Below are 13,588 nucleotides of genomic sequence, written 5' to 3'. Positions count from 1 at the left end.
TTGCTAGTTGTTTGGCATAGGGTGTCCAGGCCTGTAGCTTGCTGGTCGTTGAGTGGAGCTGGGTCTTAGCATTGAGATGGAGATCTCTGGGAGAACTTTCACCGTTTGATATTACGTGGAGCCAGGAGGTCTCTGGCGTACCAATGTCCTCAACTCAGCCCTCCCATCTCCGAGGCACAGGTCTGATACCTGGCCAGAGCACCAAGACCCTGTCAGCCACACGGCCAGGTACGTGGGGAATTTCTTGCCTTTTGAGAAGTCTGAAGTCTTCTGCCAGCGTTCAGTAGGTGTTCTGTAGGAGTTGTTCCACATGTAAATGTATTTCTGATGTATTTGTGGGGAGGAAGCTGATCTGCACGTCTTACTCCTCTGCCTTTCTGAAGGTCTCTCACCACTTGTCCTTTAAATGCTCTTCTGTAATGATCACTGTTTTCAGCCAGGCTGATACTATGAAGGTACTATGATGTACTGGTATTCGTGATTGAGGATAGGATCATAACCTCAAGACCCAGGAGAAGAGTTGGTAAAATCTGTGTTCTATTTTTTTCCTCTGAGCGACAGAACAAGACAGAGGCAGGCACTTCCTTAGGATGCTCTGTTACATGAGTAAGGACTTAACTAAGTTTTAAAAGTATTCTGTTAAACAGTCTTTAAAGATCAGCCTTCTTTGCTAAAGTGATTGAATAATGAACTTCCAAGAGAAATGGACGTTAGATTTCATTAATGCAGCACCCTCTTTAACTAAGGAGGAAGTTTATGCCTAGAGAGGTCTAGTGATCTCCTGGGTTCCTGCCAGTGACTGGAACATTACTGGACCCAGCTTTCAGATTGGAGTCCAGAGAATGTTCATAATTCTATGAAATGAAAACAAACACTGAAGGCAAAACGTCAGAGACAAGATGTTGCATAAAGAAAACTTACACTTGGGATGGTACATATACATTTTTCTCTTGGTTATAGGAATTTGGGGATGGGGCTGAGGGAAAATATGAAAGAGAAGGGAAATTACAGGGTGGGTGAATGCGGGGATCACTTCTCTTTCTGGGACAGGTAGTCCCTCAACCATTGCATGTTGTGTTTGACTTTGCAAAAGTATCCTTAGGGAGAAGTTTGCCTATGAATCCTTGTAGTCTAAGAAAAGGCATTAGCAAATATAAAATGAAGCACAAAACCTTATTTTTTGAAAGGTTTAACTTTTGAGCCGAAAGATAAAAGATAATGAAATTTCCATTTCTGCTGGGAATATGAATCTTTGTAAATGGACAGCCCGAGGAGAGGAGAGGGGAGCTTACAGGAAGTTCTGCCATTCTGGGGGCCTCTGTGACCTTTGCAGGGAGCTGTCAACTGTTCCAAGCAGGAGTCACCATCATCACTTTCTTGACAATGACATATCATCTCTCTCAACTGGAAAGGTATTTAACCCATCAGTTCAATTTCTTTTCATCTTCACCTTTCTCTGCAGCTCCATTAAGCTCCTGTGTCTTGTTCTCTGGGGCCCAGCCATGTGGATTTACCACTTTGATTAAAGCCAGGACATAGCTGTTGGCTCCCCTATCAACCTTATACCTTTCCTACTATGAATGTTTCCCTCAATTACCTATACATAGGATTTGTTGCAGTGAAAAATTATTTTCAACTTTGTAGGATCAAATATATATATACATACATACATACATACCTGTATAATCATTCATAGATAGGCATTTTATGAAACCAGTTCATAGAGTTTGAAAACCATACTTTAGGAAGCCAGCACTGAGTCCAGAAAAAGTATTTAAAGACATAATTTGACTTGTAGCATCTAGAGGAATGATGTTAAAACTGTTTGAAAGCACTGGATCCCTTCAGTTGTATATCAATACATAAAACAAGGAAAAGAGGACTGATCTGGTGCAAGTGAGTGAGAACAGGTTAGCCGCTAATCTTATCAATTGTCCACCTTCTATTCTGATTCCCATATTACCCTGGTGTCTCCTTGACTACCAGATTTCAAAGTAAAATGATTACTAATAATTAGACTTGTCATTGTTGGTCACAAATATTGAAGGCAGTTTTTGGTGGTAGAAGCAGTAGTTCATTTGTCAGGGTTGAATGTCTCCATGTGTACCTGTTCCATTTCTTACCGTGCAGCTGGTCAGAAATGTGACTGGTTTTGATTTATGGGTTTATAGTAGGAGAAGTGTTATCAGTTCCTTCTAAGACACGTGTTTATGGCCTGAGGGAATTTTGACTCTAATTCCCACTTATTATACCAAAGTGGGTATATTTATTTTACCTTGCCTTGTTCTTAGCATAAGAGTATATTTATTTAACATTGCATTGTTTTATTATGTGTCTTTGGCCAAAACAAGAGGCGATTATACTTTGATCTTTGTTGGATCGGAGGCAATTGTCAAATGTGCAGGAGATTTTATATTTCAAAATAGTGAACGATGGGGTCTATGTTTGCTCTGTTTCTGGGAAGTTTGAATAATAGAATTTTCACTGTTCTAACTTTAGCAAATGTAAGTGTTTCAATTTGATCTCATTTGGGACATTATTTTAAAGACTTTATATCATATACCGGTCTCTTACGAAACAAAAAAAATATGAAATAAAAATTAATGAGGACCCGTTTTGTCTCATGTAAACTAATTCACTGAGATCTACAAAAAGTCTTGATATAATGAGGCCCTTCATTCTTTTATTAGTTAGGGTAATGCCAGCTGCTCCAAGCAAACCACAAATTTTCAATGGCTTTAAACAATCGAAAGTTTAGCTTTTAGGTCATGTTGTAGTCCACTGTTGGTGTCCCTGGCTGAGTGGTGGACTTTCTTCCTCATGTGGATTCTGTGACCCAGATTCCTTCCACATTGTGGCTCTGCCTCTCTGTAGATCCTCTATGCAACTAGGGAAAGGGTCGGGGGCAGACAAGGCAACCCACTTCTTAACCCCCTTGGCCTGAAACTGCCACATCAGTTGACACATAAGAATGAGTCACACTCCCACCTAGATACCAGAGAGTCTGGAAGAATGTGGTCTATCTGGGTAGCTTCTTCTCAGAAATGACTGATACTTTGGAAAGAGGAACACAAAACTGTGGTGAGTACTTCATTCTCTCAGCCATGCATATCTGAATCTCAGGAACTCTGTTTTAAAAAAAAAGCAATAAAAGGTTCACTGAGATGTTGCATCACCTTAGAGTACTTTAGACAAAATCCTGAGGGAAATGATAGCATTTTAAAAAGTATACTGTAAAAACAATATAACAAAAATAAGAGCTGAACATTAGTGTGAAATGTAATTTATTGTTATTAAAATATTTTGTTTTCTTAGTTATTTACTTGGTAACATTTTATCAAAAACCAATTTTGTTTCTATTTTTGTGCACTCAAAGTTGCCTACTAATTTCTTTACGTTCATCCATGATAAATATGGATAACTGTTATATATCTGGGAGACACACTCTAAATCTTGAGAAAATGAGAACAAATGAGATGCAGACAATGCAGATTTTTTATTGGTATGAAATTCAAGCAAATGAAAATTTACCCCCAAGCTACATTTTGCTGAATAATTTTATTTAGGCAGGAATTTATTCTGCTAGTTGGATGAAAAAATAAAGTATTATTAGGGCTGAAAACGCTTAGACTCATGCTTCTGATTGCCTATGACCCTATGTTTCTGAATTATAAGTTTCCATTTCAGTTCATTTTTCTACGTGGTTTTGCTGCACTTTTCTGTCTCCTTCATGCAACTGTGTATGTTTTTTCCATGAGCCTCCTTCAGGCTGCAGTCTTTTAATCTGTGTCTGTTCATTTCTTACATCTCCCTACAGGTCCCTCTGTCTTCTCTTTTTGTTTATGGAGTTCTTCATCTGTGGACAATGGAGAATGGTGAGATTTAGATTAGACATCAGTGGTATTGAAATTTAAAACATCTCAGTGAAAACACCCATAGTCTTGCCACGGTATAGTAAGAAGCGGAGGGCAGGTGTTTAGTGCTTGAAATCAGTGGGATCACTGTGTACCTTTATGTGACAATCTGCTTGTCACATCACTGTGTTCAGCCTTGGCCCAGAAATTGTCATTAAGTTAGAACATGAACCATGGACCTTTAAGAATGTTTCTGAATAGGTTTATTGAATGTACTCTTCCTCTTGCTACATTTTCTTCTTTCAGTGACAACCCACACCTTCCCCCCCAATTTGCCGTGTCTCCTCAAGTGCATTTCTCTTATAGTGTTATTAACAGTCCAGTTCCCACTCATGATGTACAACTAGAGATACAGTGATAGCACTAAATGACAAGGGGACAAAATCACCGAAAACATACAAGGCAGTTCATAGGGTTCCAGTCATCTGTAATCTAATTGTTTCAAGTCCGGAAAACAATCAAGAACCCTTATTTATAATTCAGTCCCTGCTAGAAATATCAGAAATCACATAGCCAGATAGTACAGTTTCATGCCTGCCCGGGGGCAGGGGGGTGTCTCTGGAAAGTTTGAGATGAGCAAGAATCAGGGAAATTATGTAAAAATGTATGGAAGAAAAAAATCACGTGAGTGAAAAATATAGATTTTCTTTGAGATATACTAGTATTTATCTTTTGGTTTGTAACACATGACTGAAGTTTGAGGAGTACAATAAAATTAACAGCAGTGGTAATAAAGTAAACTGGATAATCCTGCAAAAATAAATTGGTAGATCAAAAAGAGAGAAGTAAGAGATACTTGTGTCAGTTCTGGGTCAGATCTAGAGAAAAGCTTTCGAGGTCTCTACAGGGTCATTATAAAGAAAATGTGAAATAGGTATGATTCTAAAATAAATACTCAGAATCAAGAAATACTCATTTATAATTTTAAATACTTTATGTTGAGATGAATCATGGCTTTGTTTCAATTATGTATAAACAATTTACTAAAAAATTTAAAAGTTCTTTGAAAAACCCTGTTTTCCTTTTTATTTGCATCTCACACATTAAGAAGGTTGTCATTTTCTTGCCCTTCTTAATTCCTCTTTTCTCCCCTCCCTCCTTTTTCTTGAATGCAAAATACATGTGTTAAAACATTAATGATTTTTAAATAGAAAATGTGAAGTATCAAGCACTTCTCTTAGAAGATTCCAGAACACACAAGTGAAGGTTTTAGCAGAACTGGCATCATGCCCAGTCCCATGGCTCAAAGACAATTTTGGATGCCCCAGGATCAATGATTTCTGTGGTCTCCAGTGGATGTATCCACACCGGGGAATGTATGAAACTTATTTTGATTCACATAAATCTCAGAAGACTTTGCGCCAGTTATAAAACAATTTTAGGAATGTCCTAAATACAAGTGACTACAGAATTACTCGGATGGCCTGAATATCAGAAATCCTTGTGACCTTCATGTGTCCTCAGCTCTCTGAAGCTAGGTTTACTCATTCTGTTTTCATGGCAGGAGCCTTTTTAGCCAACATAAAGCACTGGAAACAATGATCATTGCTGATGCTCTACCATATAGTTGCAAAGTATATTAAAAATGCATCCCATGCTCCATCATTTGCAAGATTATTTATGATGACTATTAAGTGCATAGTAAAACGTACTTGGCTTAAAATGTGTCACATTGTAACAATCAGCCTTCTGATATTTGTATCATATATATAAAATAGAGTACATGTTTGTCAGCATGTAAGGATCCTAGGAACTTTGTACCTAGAGTTAAAGTAGGCACAAAACAGCCATGATATCACAGACAGGATATTTCAGGAATGTGGGACTTAGCGATGGAGGATTTGAATTCAAGACCCAGCTCTCTCACTTAACTACTTTTGTGACCTTGGCCAGTCACTTAACCTCTCTGAGCCTTGGTTCCATTGTTTGAAAATGGTGGTATTACCTCCTATTTCAGTGGGTTGTTGTGGATTTTGTCCTTTGTTCATATTCTATCTTATTCCACAAAGGATTTGAAATGAAATGTGTATATTTGGAGATAAAATGCGTTTGCCAGTGCTTTGTAGATTATACAAATATAAGCTACCTGCCATTACTGTTGGGACCATTTAAATTCCTGGGGAGCTCTATCCTTAGAATGAGAGTGCTTCTAAGCAGATGTTCCAGAGACTTCCATTTAATAATTTCCAATAAAACAAATACTTATCCATGTGTTGCATAGACTGCTTACAGATGCCAATTTAAAATAAACCTAGAAGGAAAGAAGACTATCCAAGACCTTTTGATTGAAGACCATTTGCAATTAAGAAAAATATCAGATTCTCACTTACTTAATGCTTATTTCTCATCAATACATAATTGAAAAGACTATGTATAATGACAAAAAGCTCTTAAGGATTAAGTAACTTTTCCCAATACATGGGTATCTTGTTAATCATAAAAAAAAGTATACACAACATTTGAGAAAGATTACAACTCCTAGGTGTGAGTCATTTTTATTCAGCTTAAAGACAATGCTTTTGTTGCACTTAGAATTGGTGGATACCTCGAAATTACACAGGGGCTTTGAAATGTCAGTGGCCTACCAGTTCCCGTAATTCCTTTTATTATCATGTGCCATTTGCCTTAATCTTGGATTACCAACCGTGTTTATCTGCCCTGTGCATCTAAAGCCTCCGGAAAGATTGCTCTGGCATGCCCTAATAGCTCTTATCAGCTCACCCAGTGGCTCTTAAGCTTTGCTGCTTGAAATCCAGGAGTTACCCACACAGTGCCAAGCCCTTCTGAACAAGTCAACTGATTTCCTCGGTAAATGATTGCTGTTTATGCCAAGGCAGCCACAAGCCCTTCTCCTTCCCTTTGTTAAAGTGAAATGGAACCTTAAGGACAGAAGCTACTCTACTGGCCATCTGGCCACATCCTCTTCAATTCCCGTGGCTTAATTTTACCTAGAGAGGAATTACTGGGCTTGCTGTGAATTTCAAGGTTAGACCCCCTTTTCTCTTTTATCCTATATTTTAAGCTCCTTTGATTTTTTTTTTTCCTCTAGTATCTATATAGTATACTTGGCTGATAGTAAAACTGTTAATAATCTGTTTCATATTGTCTGATAAGTATGCTTACCTTTCCTCCTTTTCTGTAACAGTTGTCTAGGGAAGTTTATTCAGTGTGCCTCTGTGGTTTTGTAAATTCAAAATAAACTAGTATTTCCAAAATATTGAAACTTTTGAAAGCATTCACTTGACATGATAGTTCATATCACACAGAAAAATTATGAAAATCATGGAATACGTCTTTCCCCCTCCTTCATACTACACAAAACTGTGTTTTCAGTGAATACATGAGGAATACAGCCTTGCTAAGAGCTTTCCAATAAAGATTCTATTCAATAATTATAATTTCTCTGAAAATGAATAGTTAAGAGTTTGAGGACCCACATGCATGAGAGAGAATACACTTCAGTGGTGTAAATGCTTCGACTTCAGGGTCGATCCGCTGAAGAAGATCCGCTAGATCCGCAGCTGAATTCTGGGTTTCCACTTACCAGCTGTGTATCCTTGAACAGTTTTTTGAACTAAGACTTCATTTCCTCATCTATAAAATGGTGATTGTGCTGCAAACTCACAGGATTTTCCAAGGATAAAATGAGGCAAATATGTAAAGCAGCTAATAAAAGGGTGGGTACATAGCAGCATCTGCTGCTGCTGTTTTTTGTTATCGACAAGCTGAGGAAGAACAAAAGGAAAACTAACCTGGAAGTTTCAAATTTTGTAAAGGTCCCTTCTGCTAAAGTCAGTTTAGAAATCCTCCCTCAGAGAGACCATAATCTCCGGGCAGGAAACACAGGCTGCCTTAAAAGAGCTGGGCTGGGAGGCTAGATTCTCTGCTGGCAGGGCCACAGTCAAATTTCAGAGTGACTTCTCTGTGCTCTTTGACAGTATCATGCGACGTGACAATACTACCTGTCCTGGACAGGTTAGGTGACTTCACTGCACTGAACGATAAATCACCTCACTTTTTATTAGCAGAGCCTTTGCATTTCTTAATCCTACTCTTGCGAGGAGATCTCTAGAGAGTGTCTTTCTCCCTCTCTTTCTCTCTGCTTCTCTCCTCCATAGAAAGAACTCAAAACCCCATTTGGCATGTTATTAGAGCTAAAGGATTCAAGTTTAAAATATTGATAATACAGTGAGCGGTTGAAAAGCTGCCTATATACTTTTGTGCTCCCCTTCTTACCCCTTTGCACTGATCTATCACCTCTCTTTCAAAGAAACAGAATTCATCAATTCATCTTTCATATGCCTTATGCCACTTACCCCTCTGTACTTAATTGGCCCAGTGATTTCCTTTGCTTACGTTTAGCATTTATCAATCACAAGGAGCAATGCGTGGTACGGCGTGAACAGAAAATTCCACAGGACCCTCTTCACACTGGGGAAGGGGAACATCTGCTCCTTTTCTAGTAGGATGCCAGGATTTTAGAGGTCAATGTGTTTCCCCATCAAGGCTTAAGGCTTTGGGGACCAGGGGAAGTGTCAGGCTCCAAGCAGCATAATGAATGGCAGTTGCTGACTGGCTGGGTTTGCCTGTTCTCAACAGGGGATAGAGAATTCAACGTAATGAGCTGGTGCTCAACACACCCAGCTTGGGGAGTGAGGCAGGATGTGCCTTTTTTTTTTTTTTTTTTTTTCCTGGTTCGGACCTGCATTTTCATCTGGGAAGAAATTATATGGAGGTCTTCATTAGTGGCACCCAGCAGGGTTAAGGCTTCATGAAGGCTGATAAGCTCTATGGCTAAAAAACAAAACAAAACACAAAACCCATCAGCCTTTGAGCAGGGAGCCGAAGGTTTAAGTTGCTTGAACTGGAAACAGTCTGAAGAAGTGATTATGTTAAGCAAGTAATGTGTATCAGTAACATGGAATCAAATTATGCGGGTCAGTAACTTCCTGGCTTTCCCAGTGCATTAAATGAAGACATAACATTGTATTTGTGCCGGGTACTTCTTGATGCCACATAGTGTCGGCACTGTCCAGTCATATGTACTTCCCAGCATGTCACCTCTAATTTCATGGGATTATCTGTGCTGTTGCTTTAATAGATACTCATGATCTTGAGCTTCCTTTGAACTCACAGCAGGGCAGTGCAAAGGCATTATTGGGAGCACTTCTGCGCTTTTTGTGTTATGTACAAAATTATTATTACTGTCATTTAGAAAGGTAGATATATGTTGCTGTCATGCTTCCAAAAGTGTGCACGTATTTGATGGCAAGGGGAATTACTGAAGGGGAAAACACTGAATGCGAAAGATCTTTTGGGAAACTAGTATTAGAAAGGTGTCAAGGCAAGTGAATTCGTATTTGAAAGGCATATATATATAGGACAGTGGATCTCAAAGTGTGGTCCCCTGGCCAGCAGCATCAGAATCACCCAGGAACTTGCTAAAGACGCAAATCCTCCTGAATCAGAAACTCCTGAGGTGGGCTCAGCAATCTGTGTTTTAACAAGCCTTCCGGGTGATGCATGATCAAGTTTGTGAAACCCTGCTCTAGGACTTACGGAACACAAGAATCGGACAGACCCATATGTTCTGGGGTAGAGCAGTAGACAAGACAAATGTAGTACCTCCCCTTATGGACTTTATTAAATTACAAAGGAATATGTGGTACTTCACCCTGATGAAATGTTTATACATACCCAACAGAGCCTGTAGTTATCCATACGATTTTGTTCTTTGTTTGAATGAGGCTGTTATCTTCTTTGCTTGCAGAGAAATGACTAACAAAAGATGACTGATAAGCGATTCCTTTGTGCATTTCAGAACCATCCCCCTTGCCATATGTATATCCATGGCGGTCGTCACAGTTGGCTATGTGCTAACAAATGTGGCCTACTTTACGACCATTAGTGCCCAGGAGCTGTTGCTTTCAAAGGCAGTGGCAGTGGTAAGTCTGAGTTGGGGAAATGCCAGTTTGAATTTAGGTTAATGAAATGATGCAATTTTATAGTAGTTCCCTCCAGCAGAAAGTGTTTCGAAATCCAGTAATTTTTTTTTTAACTGAATGATAATGAATATTTTAAAAATTTAGAACATACCTTAGCATATTCCATTTAACTGATAGAGCTACACTCCTATGTGATTTCTCTGTACTGTTAATTTCATGTAAAACATTTCCACATATGCCTGCTTGAAAACATATTTCCACACATACATGTTGAATAGAAGTCATTATTCTTCCAACATGTCTTTAAAGGCAGGTGGGCAGTTACTGAGTTTAAATGAATGCATTTTGGGGGTATGCAAATTGCAATTTATTCTGTACTCCTCCCTGTTTAGACGCTTTTCAAATGCTAACTTAAAATCTTTTTCCCAAAGTACCACTTTAGAATTTCCAAATGGACCACATAACATTTTTTTTTCTAGTATATATATCATTTTGAATACAAGTTCTAGGATATTATTAATTTGAGGAAATACTGAGTTATTCAAAGTTAAACAGATGTCATTGCTAGAGTACTTCTCAGAATATTAGAGAAGCTAATGTGCATTTTAACTCCCTAAGACGTGGATACTCATAATTTTACAGCATTTTCCAAAATTTATTTGACTTCAGGATCATCTTTTGCTTTCAAAGGTCATGTTATGGGACTGCTATTCTGTGACACAGACTTTTTGGTATAAAAACTTAGCTAGTAAGAGAGCACTCATTCATGACCTTATAACAATGAAGGGTGAAAAAAAAAAGAACTTCCCATCACTAGATGTCAGTTCCTTCTAAAATAGTCACTATTACCTCATATAAGCAACGTCCACAGGGAACAAATTATCTCATTTCATTTGAACCTATGTACGAGTTCACTGTATTAAAAAAGACTCTGCCCACTGCTGTAACTTCTACCAGACAACCAAATGCACAGAGCTTCCTGATGTCAGGTCGTCATCTCATCTTACTAGACAAAGGGCAGCACTTAGTCTTTGAGCGTAATGTGGTCCATTAATTACATAGCACCGGCTGCATCAAGGACAAGTAAAGAATCCCACATATTTTTTTTTTTTTTTTGAAAATATATCCTTCATGAAAATTTGCAATGTTGCACATGCCATGGAACAAAAGGAAATGTCGGAAGTTTTGTTTAACTTTTATATTTTCTGTAGCTTGATTTCCTTGGACTTGTGTTGCTGTTCTAGCCTTTTAATAGGAAACTACAGAACGAATTGGCAGATACCTGAGAGGGCGGGATCGACTTCGTAAACAGAGATTCAGCTGATGTGATTATTCTGGGCAAAAGGTTTTCAGAACTGTTCATATCCATAATATACACGATTAAGTCCTCAATTATTTTTTGCCACGCTTTTAAGTCATAACAGTGGGATTGGTATATGAAACAGGTATCTGCAACACTTCTCAGTGTACCTTGGTACTTTGCTGTAAAAATGTGGCTTTCCAGACGAAAGAGAAGGTATTATACAGAAGGATTTCTGTCTCCAAAAGGAGAACTTCTGTACTGAGTTTTTTTTTATTTACCAGAGTCAGAGACAGTAGATATCATAGTTGATAAAGATTTGATCAATGGATCATTGCTCTTTGGAAGTAGAGGGAAGGTGCTTGTTTAGACCATTGCCCATAGTTCTGCAACAAGCAAGGACATGGTACCTGCCTTTGATTATTGTTCTAAGATGTTAGTCTGACCCTAACCCAAAAAAAGGATTATAAAACACACACATATCACCAGGTGAACAGAAAGTCGTAGAGCGAGTTTGGCCTAAATTGTTTCATTTTATTCCACTTTCTGGCAAAGCATTAATTTGCTTCCTTCTGTCTTTCACTAGACTTTTTCTGAGCGGCTCCTGGGAAATTTCTCAGTAGCAGTTCCAGTCTTTGTTGCCCTCTCCTGCTTTGGTTCCATGAATGGTGGTGTGTTTGCTGTCTCCAGGTGAGTGAGTTCAAGCATTTCTAGAAACGCATTTCTGTGTTTGAGGTGGGATGTGATAAGGATAAGTTTAAAAAGAAAAGAAATAGTGCCTCTAAACCTGGGTTTTTTTTAACATCTTTATTGGAGTATAATTGCTTTACAATGGTGTGTTAGTTTCTGCTTTATAACAAAGTGAATCAGCTATACATATACATATGTCCCCATATCTCTTCCCTCTTGCGTCTCCCTCCCTCCCACCCTCCCTATCCCACCCCTCTAGGTGGTCACAAAGCACCGAGCTGATCTCCCTGTGCTATGCGGTTGCTAAACCTGCTGTTTTTAAAGGGAAACGCAAGATTGAAATCTTCCTCCAAGTATCAACAGCATGTCATATTCTGTCCATTAGAGGGCACTGCTTGTCTACTCATAGCCTACTCTGAAGCCAGGGATGAAGGGGTATTTTGTTGTTGTTGTTTTAACACATGTCTACAGAGTTTAACAACAGCATTTTATTTCTGGCAATAAAATTTTTGTTTCTCTAAAGGTGACAAGCAAAAAAGTAAAGCAAGAGACACCAGACATCACCATCCCACCATCTATCTGTGTCCCTTTTGTTTGATGCAGAAGTCCCTTTTGTTTTAATCTGATGAAAACCCAATCAGATAAATGTGAATGTTGTGTGTGTGTTGAGTTGGACTGGATTGATAACACGCGTGCAGTATTAGAAATCTAGAACTGAATTCACCACCAGCTGTTTATATGTGGGGTGAGCTATGCCGAGTCAGATGTTGCTATTGCTTCTTCTCAAAGGAACGTTAACATTTTGGCAGATTTTATAAAATTGGAAGTAATCGCCTAAGAAATGGCAAACCATTTGGTATGAAGAAGATGCAAGCTTTCTCTTCGATTTCTGGATTTTTCTCCCTTGGAAATGATTAATTCTACGTTTTTCTCCTGTCAGGTTATTCTATGTTGCATCTCGGGAGGGTCACCTTCCGGAAATCCTCTCCATGATTCACATCCGCAAGCACACTCCTGTACCAGCTGTTATTGTTTTGGTAATGCCTAGTAACATGTGTATCTAGATGTAACCTCAAAGAACAGCTTAGCAAAGGGGATTTCAGACTTGATTTTAGCTCGTGCTTTCTGTTCTCATTCATTGCTAAATTGGCTCTATGTGTATCCTGGTGGATTTGCAGAGACAGGATCTTTTCCATCGCTTCCCTTCCTCCAGTATATCTGATGCATATTTGAGGCTTTGGAGCAATAACACGTCACTTCTTTTTCATCTTTGTAGAAATTTGTGAGATCAAAGGGAAATGATTGCCTGGGCTCCTGTCACTGACAAGAGAGCCTCGCAGAAAAGGAGGTCGAGTAATAAGTCCCAATTCTACTTATTGAAAGTGGAGCTAAAAGCTACAGTCCCAAAACGCCCAGATGTCTCATCAGAGGCCCCTTATAATGAAATGCATACAAAATTATAGAAAAAGTCGACAGAATCCTAGACAGTGCAGGGATTCTGTGCTCGAAAGTGAGAATTTTGAGAGCAACCCTAAATGGGAGAAATAAAAGCACCAAAACTTAAGTTTGAGCTGTACGATTCTTTATGCAGAGAAAAGTATTTGTGAAACGTGGGATGTGAAAGACTGTGTAAGGTGTAAAAGTCCTCAGATCCCCGTTGGCAATGTTATATTCCTTTTTACCTACTATTTTGTAACTTTTTTTCCCAATCTCCTGCTGTCAGGAGCACCACAGAATGC

General features: G+C 38.7%; 1 protein-coding gene across 1 annotated transcript in view; it reads left to right on the top strand.

Annotated features, from left to right (window-relative positions):
* SLC7A11 (solute carrier family 7 member 11) overlaps positions 1–13,588 on the top strand; it is a 101,785-nt gene that overhangs the window by 65,419 nt on the left and 22,778 nt on the right. The window contains exons 8-10 of the mRNA XM_082389835.1: positions 9,736–9,859; positions 11,746–11,849; positions 12,790–12,886. Of these exons, the coding sequence (XP_082245961.1) occupies positions 9,736–9,859; positions 11,746–11,849; positions 12,790–12,886 (325 nt within the window). The remainder of the gene's footprint in view (positions 1–9,735; positions 9,860–11,745; positions 11,850–12,789; positions 12,887–13,588) is intronic.

Source organism: Balaenoptera borealis, assembly GCF_965194805.1.
Source record: "Balaenoptera borealis genome assembly, chromosome: 4".
NCBI lineage: Eukaryota > Metazoa > Chordata > Mammalia > Artiodactyla > Balaenopteridae > Balaenoptera > Balaenoptera borealis.
The sequence above is the reverse complement of the archived record's forward strand: the minus strand, read 5'-3'. Positions and strand labels throughout refer to the sequence as shown.